Raw genomic sequence first — 20,759 nt, forward strand, 5'->3', positions numbered from 1 at the left:
GTATAACTACTGTCTACACCCAGACAGAATAAATTCTCTCATATACAGAACAAGTTCTTTCCACAGGGTTTATCTTTCTAGATTTAAAATAAAATATTAAACAATGTTAAAAATAAGATACCTTTCCTGATGTTTAGGTCCTGCAGACTGTTGCCCAACAGGGTGCTGGTGGAAATTGGGCTACTGTTGGCCGAAGGAGGAGAAGAGGGGAAAGGCATGCCCAAAGGCAGGTAAAGGCTAGGACTGTGGTAGTGAGGTTCGGAAATTTGAATGTTGGCAGTATGACTGGTATAGGGAGAGAGATAGCTGATATGATGGACAGAAGAAAGGTTGGTATGTTGTGTGCGAGACCAGATGGAAGGGGAGCAAGGCTAGGTGTATCAGAGGCGGGTTCACATTGTTTTATCATGGTGTGGATGGGAGGAGAAATGGTGTAGGGGTTATCCTGAAGGAACATTATGCTAAGAGTGTTTTGGAGGTGAAAAGTGTTGGATAGAGTGATGTTTATGAAGCTGGAAGTTGATGGTGTAATGATGAATGCTGTTAGTGCATATGCTCCACAAGTTGTGTGTGCAATGGATGAGAAAGAAACATTTTGGAGTGAGTTGGATGAAGTGGTGATGACTGTACCCAAGGGTGAGAGAGTGGTGATTGGAGCAGATTTCAATGGGCATGTTGTTGAAGGGAACAGAGGGGATGAGGAAGTGATGGGTAGGTATGGTGTTAAGCAAAGGAATGCACAAGGTCAGATGGTTGTGGATTTTGCGAAAAGGATGGACATGGCTGTGATGAATACGTATTTTAACAAGAGGGAGGAGCATAGGGTGACATACAAGAGTGGAGGGAGATGCACACAGGTGGATTACATCTTATGTAGAAAGGCCAGTCTGAATGAGATTGAAGACTGTAAAGTGGTGGCAGGGGAAAGTGCAGTTAGGCAACATAGGATGATGGTTTGTAGGATGACATTTGTGATCAAGAAGAGGAGGAGGAATGTGAGGGCAGCACCAAGGATCAAATGGTGGAAACTGAAAAAGGGTAATTGTGAGGTGGAGTTCAGGGAAGAGTTAAGACAGGCACTGGATGGCAGTGAAGAGTTACGGAATAGCTGGGTAACTAGAGCAGAGCTAGTAGGGGAGATGGCTAGTAAGGTAATTGGGGTGACATCTGGAAAGAGGAAGGAGGACAAGGAGACCTGGTGGTGGAATGAGGAAGTACAGGAGAGCATACAGAGAAAGAGGTGGGCGAAGAAGAAGTGGGATTGTCAGAGAGATGAAGAAAGTAGACAGGAGTATAAGGAGATGAGGTGCACGGTAAAGAGAGAGGTGACAAAGGCTAAGGATAAGGCGTATGAAGAGTTGTATGAAAGGTTGGACACTAAGGAGGGAGAAAAGGACCTGTACCGATTGGCTAGAGAGAGGAACTGAGCTAGTAAAGATGTGCAGCAGGTAAGGGTGATAAAGGATAATGAGGGAAATGTACTCACAATTGAGGAGAGTGTGTTGAGCAGATGGAAAGAGTACTTTGAGGGGCTGATGAATGAAGAGAATGAGAGGGAGAGAAGGTTGGTTGATGTGCGGATAGTGAATCATGAAGTGCAGTGGATTAGCAAGGATGAAGAATGGAAAGGCTGTTGGTCCAGATGACATACCTGTGGAAGCATGGAGGTGTTTAGGTGAAATGGCAGTGGAGTTTTTAACTAGATTGTTTAATGAAATCTTGGAAAGTGAGAGGATGCCTGAGAAATGGAGAAAAAGTGTTTTGGTACTGATTTTTTTAAGAATAAGGGTGATGTGGAGAGCTGTAGTAACTACAGAGGGATTAAATTGATCAGTCACAGCATGAAGATATGGGAAAGAGTAGTGGAAGCTAGGTTAAGAAGGGAGGTGATGATTAGTGATCAGCAGTATGGTTTCCTGCTAGGTAGAAGCACTACAGATGCGATGTTTGCTCTGAGAGTGTTGATGGAGAAGTACAGAGAAGGTCAGAAAGAGTTGCATTGTGTCTTTGTGGACTTAGAGAAAGCATATGACAGGGTGCCTAGAGAGGAGTTGTGGTATTGTATGAGGAGGTCTGGAGTGTCAGAAAAGTATGTAAGAGTGGTACAGGATATGTACAAGGGTAGTGTGACAGCGGTGAGGTCTGCAGTGGGAGTGGCGGATGTATTTAAGGTGGAGATGGGATTACATCAAGGATCAGCTCTGAGCCTTTCTTATTTGCACTGGTGATGGACAGGTTGACAGACTAGATCAGACAGGAGTCCCCGTGGACTATGATGTTTGTAGATGACATTGTGATCTGTAGTGAGAGCAGGGAACAGGTGGAGGAGACTCTGGAGAGGTGGAGATATGGTCTAGAGAGAAGAGGAATGAAGGTCAGCAGGACTAAGACAGAATATATGTGTGTGAATGAGAGGGAGGATAGAGGAATGGTGAGGATGCAGGGAGTAGAGGTGGCAAAGGTGGATGAGTTTAAATACTTGGGAACAGTTCAGAGTAATGGTGAGTGTGGAAAAGAGGTGAAGAAGAGAGTACAGGCAGAATGGAGTGTGTGGAGAAGAGTGTCAGGAGTGATTTATGACAGACGAGTACCAGTAAGAGTGAAAGGTAAGGTCTACAAGAGGGTAGTGAGACCAACTATGTTATATGGGTTGGAGACAGTGGCATTGACAAAAAGGCAGGCGTCAGAGCTGGACGTGGCAGAGTTAAAGATGTTAATATTTGCACTGGGTGTGACAAGGGTGGACAGGATTAGGAATAAGTATATTAGAGGGTCAGCCCAGGTGGGAAGGTTTGGAGACAAAGCCACAGAGGCAAGATTATGTTGGTTTGGACATGTACTGAGGACGGATGCTGAGTATATTGGGAAAAGATGCTAAGGATGAAGCTACCAGGTAACATGAAAAGAGGAAGGCCTAAGATAAGGTTTATGGGTGTGATGAGAGAGGACATGGTGGTTGGTGTGACAGAGCAAGATGCAGAGGACATGAAGAAATGGAAATAGGTGATCCGCTGTGGCGACCCCTAACGGGAGCAGCCGAAAGAAGAAGATTACTCTTGGATAAAGAAATATTCAACTAATATAAATTTTACAGTCTCCTATGGCCTCATCCTTTCTAACTCTAGTACATTCTCCAAAAAGAGTACCACAGAGTTCTGTCATAGACCCTTCTTCTTTTCTCTTTTTTATTAACAGCTTTGCAATTAACTTACCTCAGACCAGCTTAGTACTGTATGAAAATAATATACTAACTCTTTGTAAGTCTTTTCACTCCAACACTTCCTACAAACAGACTTTAATGTGCTCTATAACTGGCTACCAATGAATAGGCTAACTATTAAAAAAACATGTTTCTAAGTACAGCCAAAAAAACCCTGCACAATGCCATTCTTCCCTTCGTAACTGCCCCTAATGCCTCTCCTCTTCCTACAGCAAAAGCACAAAGATAGCTAGATGTGTTGACAGAGCAAACTCTCTGTTTTCATACTCACACTGATATTTAATCACATAAAGTACTAACTCGTTTTAAAATAGCCTACACAATCCCCCCTAAGCTATTAACTCCAGAAACTAGACATGACATGCTATTACTATAAATGCCTTAATCCCTAGGACAGAATATGGTTTGTCTGTTCCTTTTCTCATATCCACAATAAATACCTCCATAATCCAAAAAAAAATTCTTAGGTTTATTCATTTTGCACAAAGGCAAGTTCATCACTGTCTTTCAATTTAAAAGGCAAAGTGGCTTCCAATAATTTCCAACAGCCTCTTTCCTTCTTAACTCAATCACCTACATTACAGTGAGCTGATCGAAGGAAGGACACTCAGCAAACTCGGAGCTACAATATATAACATTAAGTATTCCATTTTTTGTTTATTTTGTTCTTTATTTCTTTGTTGTTTATAGCACTTTGTGTACTGTGTATTTTTTTCTAGCTAGTTTCACTGTGTGTGAGGTATTAACTGGAAACTGTCCACTCTTATTACGCATCTGTTGGGTTGTTTGTTTATAATAACTTGTTGCAGTTAAACTCTTTTTTCTAGTGGCTCCTTTAGCTGTTTAAAACTTTCATTTAAAGGCTCACTGCTGCTTTTCAGCTGTGAGTAACATTTCTGCAGTTTGTTCTAAGTAGTTGGGATATTTGTAGCATTTCCATATTCAGGCTTGTATTTGGGCCTAGTGCTTGTGGAGGCTGTGTGTCTGAGCACATAATTCAGGGACATCTTGTTTTAGCCAAAGCCATCAGGCTTTTCAGTGAGAGAGAATTGTTTGAGGTCATTGGCTGACTGAGGTCTCCTGGACTACAGCTTAGACTAAGCACCTCATTGGTTCTTTTGAGATTTCTTTCTTAAAAGCTGTCTCAGGTTTCAACTTTCTGTTACCTAAGAAGCTCAGTTGTGAGTGTTCAGCCATTTTACAGTGAGCTGATCGAAGGAAGGACACTCAGCAAACTCGGAGCTACAATATATAACATTAAGTTGGTGGCTTTGCAGTTGCCCGCCCCTAGTGTAAATTTGATCTGGGACCCTCCTCCCAGTTTAGTGTCATTACCTCATTCTACCCAGTACAGGGAGAGCATTTGAGAAGGCCAATCAGCTTAGTTTCTGCTACTCCTTTCTCTCTTTCCTTTCTCTCTTTCCAAAAAAAAAAATTATCTGCTTTTACTGTATTTGTGTTTTTTCCTACTTTATTTTGCTTTTGCGTCATCTTAAAAGTACTCAATTGTATTTATTACTGCTTGGTGTAACTCATTGTAAGTCTTTTGGATTAAGCACTTGGGCTTCAGACCAGTTGTTTTACATTAGCAAGGTTTGTGGCCTGCACTGTGGTGACAGGACAGGTAGCTTACATCCTTCTAAGTTGGGAACTGCTGAATGAGAGCTCAGTGTCTATTATTCTAAAAGTGTATTACTTCTGGTTTAAGCACTTGGGCTTCAGGCCAGTTATTTTACGTTAAGAAGGATTGCGGTCTGCACTCTTGTGGGAGGAGAGGCTGGACTCTGCCCTTCTGAGCAGGGAATTTCTGGTTAGAGGCTTATAGTGCCTGCATATCCTAACTGTTTCTTACTGAAATTGGTACACCTTGTTTGCTGTCGCATAGACTAGATCCAGGCCTGCTGAATCTAGCTTTATTTGTATGCTTGTTTGTTTGTTTATTTCCCTGAAACACTAATTCCACCTAAAACGCAGCCTTTTAGCACTTCTGTGGATCCCTAGTGATATCTGCATTGCTTACTGTACTTATTTCCTTGTTTCACTTGAAAGAAAGTTACTGTTTGTCATTTTTGCATTTAAGTTACCTGTAGCACATTGCATTTAAGCTACCTGGCACTTGCTCACTAAAGCAATTATATAAGTCAGCTCTAAAAAATTAAAAGCACTACACCCTCACAAACTCCCCTTGAGTACCTTGTTCCCCATTGGCCCTTTTTTCAATTATAAAGGAATTCCCAATACTATTCTAGCATGTCCAAAGGTCAGTTGTCAATCTCCTCTCCGGTCCAGCTGGTGAATCTGGGAATCTTGAGGCAATGTTACAACTGCCTCATGTACACAGACAACCCTCTCCTCCTCCCAGCAAATTCCAACACATGTGAGAGATGCAACCATATAGCCAAACTGGATGCTAAGCTCTCTCAACTCAGTACTGGCGTAACCAGTCAGGAGGAGAAGGAAACCACACTCACTACAATTCCAGTCTCACGTAGACCTACCACGACAACAAACCAAACACATAAACATGCAAAAACATACTCAGAGGCTCTAAATAAAAATCTGCCTAAGCAGCAGAGACCTCCAAAGCAGACACCCAAGCAACCGCTACTGCAAAACAAAACACATGCAACACATAGCTCACAAAGCCAGTGTGCCGAACAGTCACAGCCCTTAAGGCTAAACAACACACCTGATACACTTGTAATAGGTGACTCTATCATCAGGCACACTGACGTCCCGCTCACCAGGCTGAACAAGGAGAAGGTCACGGTGAGCTGCCTGTCAGGCGCTAGGATCCGCCACATAACACAAGCACTCAGGTCACTCCAAGGCAAGTACAAATATGACTCCGTCATTGTCCATGCTGGTGTGAATGACCTGAAACGTACCTCCCTGGACTACATGAAAAGAGACATAGAGGAGCTCTCTGAGCATGTAGCCCAGGTTGGTATGACCCTGACCTTGAGTAGCATCTTACCCTCACCAAGAATGATGCCACAATATGAAGACAAGATGATCAATTTCAACAATTGGCTTAAGTGTTGGTGTCATTCAAAGGGGATCCAATGCCTGTTAGCCTGGGATGACATGCTCGACAAGCCATGATGCTTCGCTAGGGACGGCTTGCACCTGTCACCCCTGGGCTTTCGGATATTGGCAAAGGCTCTTGCTACCCGCATAGTGCCTTTTTAGGCAAGGCTCAAAAGACAAACCCACCTCCATAGGTATCACAAGGGATAAGAAACTAAGAGTAATGCTACTCAACGCCAGAAGTCTAAACCTCAAGATGCACGCACTCGAAACTCTCCTTAGCATGGAGAACATCGATATCTGTGCAGTAACAGAAACCTGGTTCAAGGCTCCCGAGAGCACCCCAGCACTACCAGGTTATACCTCATACCATGCTTTTCGGCCCCAAAACTTGGACCAAACCACAAAAGGAGGGGGAGTATCAATATTCATCAAAGATACCCACACCTCCAGGTTGGTGGCACAGCACGAAGCATCAGAGACTATCCATGTGCAACTAACTGTGGGTAAAACTGCCTTCCAGTTTATAGCCTGCTACAGACCACCCTCCCAAACAGAGGAACCCCACTTGGCCTTCCTGAGAATACTGGAAAATATGAAGGTCTCTCCAAACACCATTATATTGGGCGACTTCAACTACCCAAACATAGACTGGGAGCATTACTCTAGCTCCAACACCCTAGCCCAAAGGTTCCTAGAATTTATAAACTCAAATGCTATGGAACAACTTGTTACCACTCCCACAAGAGGGGAAAACATACGGGACCTGATCATCACCGACATGGGGACACTATGCTCCAGACCAGAAGTGTATCCCTCACTGGTAAGATCAGACCATAAACTAATCTAACTGGATATTCATATCCCGACCCCACCCCCTGCCCAGAAAACCACAGTGAAAAACTTCTCTAAAGCAAATTTCACACGCCTCAAAACCGAGGCGAAATCCTTCAAAGCCCCCGGGCCTGTGGAAAATACGGCCCAGACCGCAGAATCCTTTATAAACGCATTCTATGAACACCTTCAGGAATGCATGGATCATGCAATCCCAAATAAAACCAAGACCCAATCCTCCAAAGGCAGACGTCCTGTCTGGTGGACCCCAGCCATAAACAAACTATACAATAGAAGGAGGAAGCTACTACATGATAGAGCAAAATCCCAAAAAGGGAAGGCATCTCTGATCAGTATTAGCAAAAAACTACGGGCACTCATAAAATCGTCTAAGGCCAGCTTCAAGAGAAAAATTACACAGGACACTAAGGATAAAAACAAGGCTTTCTTTAGTTATGTTAGGAACCTGGGTGGGAATTCCCAGATATGCTCAGAATTAGTCCAAAATGACAAAAAAATACACCGAGCCCACAGACATTGCCAACATCCTAGCTGACAGGTTCAGTGCAAACTTCTCCCCCCTCTCCCCACCAAAAGGGCAAATATCTATCCCAACAGAGTGTTGCCCCCCCTGACATCTCAGATGCTCAGGTAAGAGCCGCCCTCTCCAAAGCAAAAAACACAGCATCAATGGGACCAGATGGTGTCCTGGGCTGTGTCCTACATGAACTCCAAGAAGAGCTAAACTCAAACATAAAACTACTGTTCAATCTTAGCCTTACTACAGGATATGTACCCAAAGAGTGGCGTACAGCAACAGTTGTCCCTCTCCACAAAGGTGGTGCCACAACGGATCCTGGAAACTATCGCCCCATAAGCCTGACTAGCTTGGTCTGCAAAGCTATGGAAAGGATCATCATGGACCTCATAAATAAAGATATTGGGGACCTACAGACACTGGATCCTACCCAGTTTGGCTTTGTTAAGGGCAGATCCTGCCTCTTAAACCTGGTCGATTTCTTTGAAACAGTCACCAAGGCCATTGACGAGGGGAAGGTGGTCCACACAGCCTACCTGGACCTCGCAAAAGCCTTCGATACAATACCCCACTCGGGCATTATAGATAAGCTCACCATCTTAAATATAAACCCCTATGTCACTAGATGGGTTGCAAACTGGCTCAAGGACAGAACCCACATGGTTAGAATTGCTGGAGCCATGTCAGACTCCAAACCAGTTACAAGTGGCGTCCCACAAGGCTCAGTCCTGGGACCTCTCTTGTTCGGTATGTATTTCTCGGTACAGGCCAACACGGAAGGACTGTGGCTGACCAAGTTCGCAGATGACTGCAAACTGGGCGCCATAATCAACTCTCCAGCCAACACAAGCATCCTCCAAAAGGGCCTCATAGAAACAGACAACTGGTGCCAGAGCCATGGCCTCAAGCTAAACGCCAAAAGTGTATAGTCATCCCCTTTGGCAAAACAAAGTGCCCACAAATTACCACATAGGTGGTAATCCATTAAGTACAGAAGAAGTCATTAGGGACCTGGGGACCCAAGTTGATAGCAATCTCTCATTTGACAACCACATGGCCAAAGTGGTTAGAAAAACATTTTATATAGCCCACCTAATCATGAAGGGATTCACATCTAGATCAGGGGAGGTCATCGTACCTCTTTACTCATCCCTCATCAGGCTCATAATTGAGTACAATGCCCCTTTTGGGATGTACCTTACCAGACACCTGCAGCAACTGGAAAGACCCCAAAAGTACCTCACCAAGAGGATCAAAGGGCTGAAACACATGCCATATGCTGCCCGGTTAAAGAAACTTCAGCTCTACTCAGTGGCATACCGCCTGCTCAGAGGCGATCTGTGCCTGACGTATAAAGCCATGTCCAACCCAGAATTAATGGACATGCTGCACCTCAGAAAATCCAAATCCCATCGAGCTACGTGCTCGAGAGACTTGAACCTCAGCACTGACATAAATAGGACATGCTGGAGGGACAGATTCATAACCCAGAGGCTCCCTTCACTCTGGAATAAAATCCCAGTCCAGGTTAGGCAGTGTCCCACATTGACTATCTTCAAGAGGAATCTTGATGAGTGGATGGGAGATCGTAGGTTTACCCCGGCTATCACTTCGGTGTCACTGTTAGACAGAGGCACAGTATACTAACCTCAAAAAAAGGCATAGCAAAATTAATTTAAAATGGGTGGCGAAAGCCAAACACACTCTGGCTAGGCGTATAAATGTCCTAGGGCAGATAGCCTAGTATGAACCTATGAACAAGATAATACATGATTCCTCTTACTCTGCCTTTGCGTAGTAAATTCCTAATTCCTAACCCCATTTTGCTGAATATTCTCTGAGAAACAAAGGTGCTTTACAATTAGCAAGACCCTTGCCCTGCACATAGCAGTTGGTGAGAAGGTTTTCTCCAAAACTGATCCTGCCATATGAAATTCACTTCCTTTTGGACAATGAAATATTATCAACTTCCCACAATTCTGCAAATATCTTGAGGTCTATCTTAAAAAAAAAGTGTTCCTGCTTCATTGCATAGGTTAATCACAAGTGTGCTCTCTACTTCTCCTCATCTTTTTTACAAGTTTATAACAGCTATCATGCCGTGTGTTAGTGCCTCACTGTTTTATCACACCATAATGTATAGACTTTGTTAACACTGACATAATTTTTAACAAACTATTCAATGCCTTTACTTTAATTACTGTACTACACATTTATTACCATTTTAATGCTATTTCTTGATGTGTACCTCAATTTATCTTCCTTTTTCTTATTTTTTGATAATGCTTTATTGCCATTTTTCTGTTGTTTCCTACTTGAACGTTTTGCATGTACTTGTTTTTGTCTATGGGTCCAAGTCGCGACTGAAAAGGGTTTTTTGACCAGCTCATCCAACCAGTTAAACTCAAATAAATTAATAAATACATTTACATATGCAGGTACCTTATTTGTTAAGGAGATAAAGAACTGCACTTGTACCTTATCTGACAAGTAAAGGCCAGATAAAAGAAACGGTTACTAACAGAAAAGAAAAGTAGGACGGAGTATAGTTTTAAAGTACTTTCATAAAGTCATTTTAACATTGCCCTTTTGTTAATACTTATGAGAGCATAGGTTCAATAAGTTAAAGATATGCAGTTTAATGTTCCAAAATGTATAATTCGGATGGTGCAGCGGTTTGCTTTGTTACCTCACAGCAAGACGTTCTTCGGTTCGATTCTTGGCTGGGGTGCCTTCTGTGTGGAGTCTGCGTGTCCTCCCCACATTCCTGTGGATTTCATCCAGTTGATCTGGGTTCTTGCCATGTTACAAAGACATCCTTTTGGAGCATTTCTCCCTGGGCCTCCAGTGAAAATTGTCTCATTCCAACAGACTTTCCCAGTAAACAAATGTTAAGTAAAATAATGGCAGCAAGCAACACTGTCAAAAAACCTTTGTGTCACTGCAAAAGGACTTTTGTGACACTGCAAAAGGTATGATCCTTCTTGCATTGCTATTTATGCATGTTAAGTTCTGAACTGCAATTCACTGGTTAAATATGAAAGACATTTCTGTTGTGTAATTTTTTCCCTTCTGTGACTAAATATATAATGGCATAAAAGTTATCTGTTTTATTACAAAAACACCACTTATGGAAGTATGTCTGTGAACGTCCATTATAACCTTTTAGGTGAATTACATGGGTCACATAGAATTTGTATTGGCTATCCTTATGCTTTATGTTTCCTGTCTTTGTTCAAATAAGCCAAGTGTTTTATGTAATGGAATTTTATGTAATATTATATGCATGCTTACCGTATTGCATGACAATGAAATATATAGTCACTTACTGTACATAGCCATGGTTACTGTTGTCAGTGTTTTTAAAATGGCTATAGATATTTAAAAAAAAGTAATTTTAGTTGCATTTCAGTATTCATTAAAATAAAAAAAAAATTAACCCCAAAATAAAAAGGTCAGTTTACATAGAAAAGTGTAGGTAATCCCCAACCAAAAGAGTAATCTTGTTAAAACAGATGCAATATGTCAACACTGACCTGTAATGTAATAAAGTACTTTAAACAAAATCCCAGCTCTGAAAACTCACTATTAAGAGGTAACAGCTACATTGACCTGATGATACAGAGCCTGACTGCAACCCCAAATGACCCTAGTTTAATTAGCAGGTCTAGTCTTGGAGAGGCCAAACAGTGGAAGGTAGAAGTGGACCATTGATGCCAGCTCACCCACACATGGGGAGGTGACTGGGCCTGCTGCTGTAAGGACACCCTGTGGAGGTGGGAAATATGCCTGTACAATGGTGAATACTGGCAGCAGACCTCTCAACCAATCGGGGACAAATTTCAACAAAATCAGGGACAAGTCAAGAAAAAATCAGGGACACTTTTAAAATATTAGTGCTATTAACTTGAAACATCGACAGAATCAAGGCATATGAATTAATACATATTTTCTGAAGTAAAAGAAGTTTATAACTCTTAATTATTGTCATTATTCATTAAGTGTAATTCACCACCTTTCCTCCAAAAGTCACTTGTTTTAGGAGGGATTAAGAGGGACAGAGCTAAAATTTGAGTCAAAATCAGGGACAGTTGAGAGGTATGACTGGCAGTAATCAGGCCATGACAGAAGGTGGGCCCACCAAGCAGCATATGCTGGGCATATACAGTTGTACACAGAGATGGAGGCAAGTATTTAGAGCTATATTTAGTGGGAACTCAGAGTTAGTGCCAAGAAAAACACCCCAAAGGCTGCCTGGTTGATGACTTCCTGTGGCTCTCTCTCACTCTATGGGGGGAACAACCTGAGTCTGTCAGTTCTCACCTTGTAGAGGGAGGAAATAGGCAAATTGGTCAGAGGAAGGCTGATGGGTAGCATGTAGCAGGGACAAAAAAAGAATAATTAAAAAATGCTTCAACCAGAAGACAAAACATACTCAATTTACTCAGAAAATGGTCTAATCAATCACAGTGTACTTCACAGTCATTGAGAAAATCAAGTATTTCTGAAAAAGATTGTTCTTCAGCTATTGGCTTTGTCCAAAAATTGAGTAGTTTTTGTAGCAAATTCAGTTACCTGTGAAACCAAGTCCCCGGATAGGAAATTTTGTAGTAACTCATCATCCTAAAGAAATGATTTTAAAACTTTCACAAATAACTAAAGTTAACATCTAAAAATGTACATGGTACTTGCCTGAAAATATATAAAAAAAATACAGTGCCAGAATTCAGAATTACATTGGACAGAGACCTGTATAGTTCATCAAAAATTGACATAATCAACTTATCCCAAATAATACATGCTTGATATAACTTTCAGTAAATGCATAAAAGGACATATTTTGGTTTACTTTTTTGCTTCCTTGCCTGTTTTAACAAGAAACATCTTTATTAAATCATCACATATGACATGGACAATCTTACATTTATATAAATGAAAACAAGCCATACTGCCACAATTATAGTTGCAAACATTCTGCATTACTTATAATCTATCCAGTCATTGGCAGTCAAACATTACATAGCTCATTCAAAGCCTGCTTTCTTTTAAACCTCATTCCTCCTCTGCATGTATTGTCCCACAATTCCCATTGTTTCCTATGTAGTTTGCTCCTACCGTTTTCTAAAGATCACAATTCCAGTTGTTTTATCTCTGTCACTATATTTACTACTTCTAGTAAAGTTGGTTTAGACATGATTTCCTTTTCCCAGTAATTGTTTTTTTGGCAAGCACCATAATTAGACTCAGCAAACCCTTACTATGTCTAAACAATTATGATTCTGTATTATAGCTAAAAAAATAATTCCCTTAGTTACACCAATTTGCTCACCCAGTATCTCTGACAAAGCAGACTGCAGGGAATCTTTAAAGTCTGCAAACTCATTACACTCCCAGAAAATGTGTTCCCAATTACCTCTTTCTTCCCTATTGCATCTCCAACATTTGCAGTCTACCTGAGGAAAAATTCTTTGGAGTCTACTTGGGGTATACAAATACCTAATGTAAACACTTCCAAGCAAAGATCCTAAGTCTTCTGGACTCTGCTGCATATTTAGGAGACATACATATATCTCCTCATTGTTTATTTGTGAATTGCTTATCAAATCTCTCTTCCCAAGCCTGTCTAGCCTCCTCTGATTAATTTGTGCAGTTATCATGCAATATTTTCTATGCTGTACTAATTATTCCTTTTTTAACGACAGCTTCTGTTCTAGATCCTGCTAAAACTTCTACCAGTTTTGTTTAGGACCCCCCCCCCCACATTTCTTTCTCTTTGCCTGTACTCTCATATCCAACCTCGATAGGGAAGCCAGGATTTGAATGGCTCAACACTTTGAGCAGTCCAGTATTCACTGATACTGCAAAACTTGTCAAGTATTATCTCTGGCTTATATTAAACACTGAATTACTGGTCAAGTTTTATGTTTTCTTCTGATGATTATGGCATAAGTTTTTCAATTCAAATTTTCATTTTTGTTTTTTGAGGAGGTAAAGAACATGAACAAATTTAGGTGAAAAGGGGTATACCTGAGGAAAGAAATCACAGTACCTGAGAGATATGCAGAAATGTGCAGACCACAATATACATTTAGGACTATTTTAGCACAGAGTGAACTCCAGCATCAGTAAATATAGATTTCCATTTGATAATGGTTGGCTAACTCTGCATGTGGAGAATGGAGAATAAGAATAACAGTTTGACATGTAAAGTCAGTGGGAAGGGTGCAGTACTCGCCTCCCGCAAACAGGACCTTTACTTCTGCTGACATAGAGGGATATAACCTTGACTATGACAGGTTGACCTGAGTTTTGTCACAGGCTCAGGCACTTGATACACCTGGCAAACGGGGTGGCAGAAACGAAGCACCACTGCAGGCTCTCCTCTCTTTGGGGTAGGGCATGAGAGAGCACGCCTGGCGCACATGTTCCCATGGTAGAATCGCTGGTAGAGACCAGGGACCACTTGGAAGATCTGCCTGCCAGGGGATAGGACAGTCCTGAGGGATTGCATCGCTTGGGGAAGTAAGTGACAGCCCCTCACTGATTCTTATTGCATGCTAAACCATGAGCATGTTACTGGATATGTTCTGTGGGGCTTAAGCAGAAAACTGCAAGCCCTGCAAGGAGGATGGCACCATTCCTGGCTGGCCCCTCACACAATTCCAGGGACACAAATAGGCAGTAAGGCTGTTACTCATGGATGAATTAATGGACTAAAGCAGTTGGAGGTGATGTGAAAGTGAAACAAAAAAAATGAACAGTGTTCAAATCAATAAAAGAAGATGACAAGGCCACTAAGTTAAAAATATCCAACTAAGGCAGATGATATAATTGTAAGTACTATGTAGCAGGTTGATACAGTCAAAACAGCACACCATATAAGTTTTTGCCCAACAACACCTCCATCCTTTTAACAAAATGCTTTATCTCTAAGGTAAATTTCCCTCAGACAGGAGACTACATATTCAGTTCATATTAACTGTTACATTGTTTAACAAACTAAATTTTGCTGCATCTCCAAAACAGTACAACATCAGAGTTGGAATATTTCATAGAGATGTGTGGGGTACCATCCATAAATGGGGAGTGTAATTATATAAGTTACACATTTTATTCACCCTCATATATATGTCTTCTCTTTAGTCCACAGTTTCAGCGAATATTGTCATCTGTTTCAAAGTTTTATAATTTCAGTTTTGGATTCTGTCAGTTTCAGTTAAATCTACCTTTGAAGTATTCATGTGGAACCAATTAAGATGCATGCCTTAGATTCTCTTTCACTAGAATATGGCAAACAGCTCCGGTTACATTGTATAGAGTATTATATTAGGACCCTGACCCTTAGCAAGTCGTCATGTTGTTTGAAATATGGTTATAAAAAAAAAATCGCCTCCAGAGTAAAGTTCAAGAGGTACATTTCTTGAATCTATTTTGAAAACAGCTGTTATGATGACAGACCCAGTTACTATTCTTTGCAATAAAGGGGAATTTTACTTGACCCAACTGGAATGTAGAACTTGCTCCAAAGACCATATTGTCAAATTTCAAGGGAGCATGGACACTGAATGCTTGCAAACGAATTCAAAGCTGTCCATACCCCTGTGCAGGGACTTCACCTTTGTACTTCCTTTACTAATGTAATCAACTAATTCCAGGGAGGAGGAGAGTTCCACTACAGTGATCCCCACGGAACAAACTGTGTTACTACATAACAGCCATCAAACGTGGCTGCCAAAAAGACTGCCTAGTGCCTACCACCATTTCTTAGTTAAGAGAGGATGAACAGTTTGCAAACTTTAAAAGCTGTTTTGAAAGTAAACAACTTGATGTTGTGTGATGTAATATTACTGTAAACATACAACAAACTGGTGAGTGAAATGCATTGTAAAGCTTCCTGTCTGCTTAACAGCTAAGAAAACATGAGTAATAATAGTATGTAATTATCCAAGCTATTGCACTCATGGTCTATTCTTGTGTTTGTTGTTCACTTGAAACTATTTTCTAACATTTTCCTGGGAATTATTAGTACGTCATAGTTTTATCTTGGGTTTGCATTTCAGAAAATTGATCTGCACCACTTAACAGTGTGATTAATTCACTGTTTACCACTTGACAGATTATTCCTGGAAGCATTTATACCGTACTTTCTACAACAATGCAATGGTTAGCAATGAAACTTTTTTAAAGATCATACTCTTTGTAAAGGTGCATGTCTTTAGGGTATATCATTTTTTTTTTTTTTTTTTTTGCAAGGTCTCACTTTTCCTTACCCATCCAAAGAATTGTTGGTAGCTGGATAGGTGATCCTCCAAATTTATGATGTGTGTGTGTGTGTGTGTGCTTGTGTGTGTCTTGCAATGGACTGGCATCATATTTGATAATCTTTCTATGCTTCATACCCACTCTCTGCTAGGATGTCACCCTGAAAAGTGTAGAGGGGCTAATGCGAAATGAATGAGTAACTATAATTAAAGCACCTGGACAAAGGCTAAGTAACTCACAGTTTGTTCTCCTTATGTAAAATCATGTGTTTTATGTTAAAACATGTATGCCTCTGGTTACCATCCTGCATCTCACAGGTTTCCTGTACTACAAGACATTTTGAATTCATTAACTATATAAACAGTTGTTTGTAGAAATCTACTACTATACAGCAAGATGTTCCAAATTCATTTCAGAAGTAAATGAAATATTTGGTATTATGTATATGTCAAGGTATACACTTAAACAATAATGAAAAATCATATGAATAGTAAACCAGAAATGTCACTTAACCAAAAATTATTTTGTATTTGATTTACAGGCATTGACTGTCAAGCAACCACATACCAAGGCCAGCACTGGCATTCTTCTGGTTCCTGTTTTTCTTGTGTGCATTGCAAGATGCCAATTCTAGGAAATTCATTCATTGTTGAGCAGGGTCTGCTGTACTGCTGTAAGAGCTGCAAATTTTCTGAAGTAGCAGCTGTAGCAGACTGTACTGACACTGTCCTCACATTCCCCTCGCCACAGGAGATGCACACCACAAGGACTTCTGAAAAAGCAAAGGAATTAGACAGTGGTTTAATGTCAGTTCAAAGCTCTGTGAAGGATACCCCTCAGTCTGATGTCAGGACTCTCTTAGAAGTTGATAGCACGAACATAGCAGTGGGTTCAGCCACACAAGATGTCCATAAAAGCACTTCCAAATGGACAGAGGAAGTACCCAGGCCAAAGCAGTTTCACACTGTAACAGGAAGAGAAGAGAGGACAACAGAACAACAGCTAAATGAAAAGACATCATCAGCAGATGACACAGCAAAACAGCAACACACACTACCTAAGGCCAAAGCCTTACGTACCTTTGCCCACTCTAAGTTACAGAAGTGTGAAAGTGATGCTGGACAGGATTCAAGAGCAATCCAGGCATACATGGTAAAGCAACTAACCAAAGAACTAGAAGGAAAGTTTAAAGAGAAAGCATTTACATCTAAAGGCCTAGACATGAGAAATCCACCAAATGGCCTCCCAAAAGGATGGCAGAAGAAATTACAAGACAACAGTGTGAATGGTGGTATCACCGAGAATGAGTTGGCAAGGAAATCACAAAAGAAAATTACAACAGGCATTCGTGTTCAATCTCTGCAGACTCAAGGGACAGAAAAAGGCTACAAGGATGAGGAGCAACAACACCCTCAGACATTCAAAGGTAGTCATTTTTTGCCTTCTTTTATCTAGGGAAACATGGAAGAAAAATGTGACTGCTGTATGATGGTATGAGCACTGAATTCAACACTTGTCAGATGAAGTCCAGATGCAAATGAGGAATGACATTACAGGAGGGTGCTAAACAGTATAAAGGCAAGTGAATACGGTAAACAGGTAATGAAAGCAGCGCACAACACAATAGCATAACAGGATTACAACAGGTTTAGTGACTGTAAGAAAAGAGAACATTTTAGAAAATTATTTCTCTACGGTACCTCTGAATGTAAGTAATCTGTGCATGTTGTTTGTTTCTGTTTACATACAAAATGCACATAGTATGCAAAAGGTACTGTGAGATTAAAGATTGCAGTATGGTAAAAGGCAGTCCACTGAAATAGCAGAAACATTTCACTAACTTGCTCAGACTGTGGAAAGGAGTTAAGTACCCGAGGACTGTTCAACCTTTCCTATGACAGATGAATACCTTATCAGAACTGTAGCTAATGATTAAAGACTGGCTAACAGGAGTGTGCAAACTCACAAAAGCTTTCAGTTGTGCCCTTTACTACAGACTGAAGGCCCACCAAAGCTACATGACTCACAACTCCAGATTACTAAGCATTTAGACACTAATATACTATGTATGCGGCATGCCTCTTTTACTGACATTCAACTCCTTTATGCTTAAACACATCTTAATAAGGTGTCCAAAGCTGGCGGTGTAATTAGGGTCATTACTTTGTTTATAACTGTCGTCACTCAAGACTCTCACCACTGAGATTAATAGATGTACACTGAGGTAGGTCTGACAAAGAACTTGAAATGGATGAACTACTTCAGGACTGAATACGATAGCTGAATTCAGACTTCACTACTACATCTGAATATGAATTCACATCAGGCAGCGTCAAAGGTTTTCTAAAATTCTTTCCCTACAACTGTTATTTTAGTTCTTTGCATTTTATCTTAGCTCATATAGGTACATGATTAGATACTGTTATCGGATGGGACTCAATACTGTCAACCAAATATTCGTACTACTGTAATACAGTTTCTATCGAGTTTATCACAGTTGTTTTAACTTGGGGAATAACATGTAAACTGAAGTAATATTCTCTACACCAGATGTCTTCATATACATTTTTTTTTTAAATCTACCTTTCCTTGTTATAGGATCTCTTCTAGGATCTCCTGACCCGTCGTCATTTCACAAAATTCTTCCAAGGTAGATAACTTCACTCTTGGGGACAATGCAGACATAAAGTAAACCTACGTCTTTGCCAGTGTCCCTCTCACTGCCACAAATCTTCCATTATTTACCTTTTCTTCTTCTACCACAAGGGAAGCCCATCTTTATATCAGCAACACCCCTCTTTCCTTTGTCCCAGACACTATGCTAAATATCCAGACTGACACTGTACATTTATTAAACTTATATGCTCATTTCTAGCCAGATGCACAGCCTGCAAAATGGAAATTTGCACCCCTGCATTTCTTAATGTAGCTCAATATTCTTTTTTTTTTTCGTCCCTGTAAGTCTATTTAAATTCCAAGTTAAACTGACAATTCAGCCATCTATCATTTTAAAATTACAATCACTTATGTCCTTTCTGTTATACATAGTCTCCTTGCAGCACCTTATGCATACCTTGCAGCATTTGAGTAGTAAGAGTTACACACTTGTAATTTCACCTCATGTGACTCGTGTCACATTTTTCCAAACAGTTCAAATCACTGTACCACCTTATCCCTTCAGCATACAAAAACTATGAACATTTGTAAAAACAGAAAGTTACTGCATGAAGCTTCAGCTTCAAATTATTGTCAAGTTGCACTAGTATTATCTACCCTACAACTAGGAGTGCCCATGCTGAAGTGCATCCTGTCTGTGCTTGTACCTGAATGTATTAATGCAAGTGTTTCTCCCAGAGTGTCGAAAGTCTGCATATATTCAGTCATCAGTTTACTTAATAATTAAATCTTTAAGAAAATTGATGGACTATAATACTATAATAAAAACACAGGCTGTCATGTGGACTTAAGCCCTTAAAGAACTAGTTAACTCAGTGATCTCATCCTCAAATCCCAAGGACTTCTTCAGAGTATAAAATAATCAGCACACAGATCTTAAATACTCGAAAGACACCAATCAATTGCTTTCACCAATTAATTAAATAAAATATACTAAGTGTCAAAACGTTGAATAAAATGCATGTAATTCATCACAAACCTGTATTTATTCAGTCATCCATTTACTTAAAATGTAAATCTTTGTGAAAACTGACTAACTATAATACTATAACATTTTCTGGAATTCATAAATTCCAGTGCCTCTGAAATTAATAAATTCCAGTGCCTTGGATCAGCTTGTCCACACCTCCAACAGGGGCAGCAATATCCTAGACCTAGTCATTACCAATATGGGTAAATGGTGTTCCACGCCAGAGGTCAACTCCTCGGTGGTCAGATCTGACAACAAGCTAATCACCCTAGACAACCAAATACCACCCCCACCCCCCATTAAGGAAACCACCGTCAAAAGCTACTCCAAAGCCAACTTTATGCTTCTTAAGACAGAAGTGGCAAACTTCATGACACCCATGTAGATGGAAAATAGAGGTATGACTGCTGAATCTTATGCAAATGCACTGTATAAGCACATACACTAGTGCATGGATCGTGCCATCCCCAACAGAACCAAGATGCTATCCTCCAAAAAAAGGAAGCCAATCTGGTGGTCTCCTGCCATAAACAAACTCTACAACAGAAGGAAGAAGCTGCTACAAAAAAGAGTAAAATCCCAAGGTTGGAGGTACTCCCTTGTCAGCCTCAGCAAGAAGTTGAGATCCCTCATAAAATCCTCCAAAGCCATTTAAGAAAATAAAATCGCCACTGATTCAAAAGACAACCACAAACCATTCTACAGCTATGTCAAGAATATCAATGACAACACTCAGATCTGCTCTGAGCTACAGCACAATGGCACTAAATATACAGAACCAACCAATATTGCCAACATCCTGGCAGACAGGTTCAGTGCTAACTTTACCCCCCTCTCACCCTCCAAAGGGCCCATCTTAGTACCGGAAGAATGCAAAGCCCCTGTAATTGGGGATGAACAAGTAAAGGCCACACTTTCCAAAGCCAAGAACACAGCATCCATGGGACCAGACAACATCCCAGGCTACATACTGCATGAACTACAGAATGAACTGGCACCCCACCCAAGTACCATGTTCAATCATAGCCTCACTTCAGGCTATGTGCCTACTGAATAGCGCACAGCAACGGTTATCCCACTCTACAAAGGGGATGCCACCCCGGACCACGGAAACTACCACCCCATTAGCCTGACAAGCCTGGTATGCAAGGCTGTGGAACATATTATCTTGGAGCTTATAAACAAAGACATAGGTAACCTCCAAACCCTGGACCCCACTCAGTTTGGGT

At 40.8% G+C, this 20,759-nt stretch overlaps 1 protein-coding gene across 2 annotated transcripts in view; it reads left to right on the top strand.

Annotated features, from left to right (window-relative positions):
* Positions 1-20,759, top strand: part of LOC122806398 (prickle-like protein 1-A) — a 323,964-nt gene that overhangs the window by 292,838 nt on the left and 10,367 nt on the right. For both annotated transcript variants that reach the window (XM_044076764.1, XM_044076765.1), the window contains exon 7: positions 16,426-17,310. In XM_044076764.1, the coding sequence (XP_043932699.1) occupies positions 16,426-17,310 (885 nt within the window). The remainder of the gene's footprint in view (positions 1-16,425; positions 17,311-20,759) is intronic.

This window comes from Protopterus annectens, chromosome 7.part0 (assembly GCF_019279795.1).
Source record: "Protopterus annectens isolate FY-2018-M chromosome 7.part0, PAN1.0, whole genome shotgun sequence".
NCBI lineage: Eukaryota > Metazoa > Chordata > Ceratodontiformes > Protopteridae > Protopterus > Protopterus annectens.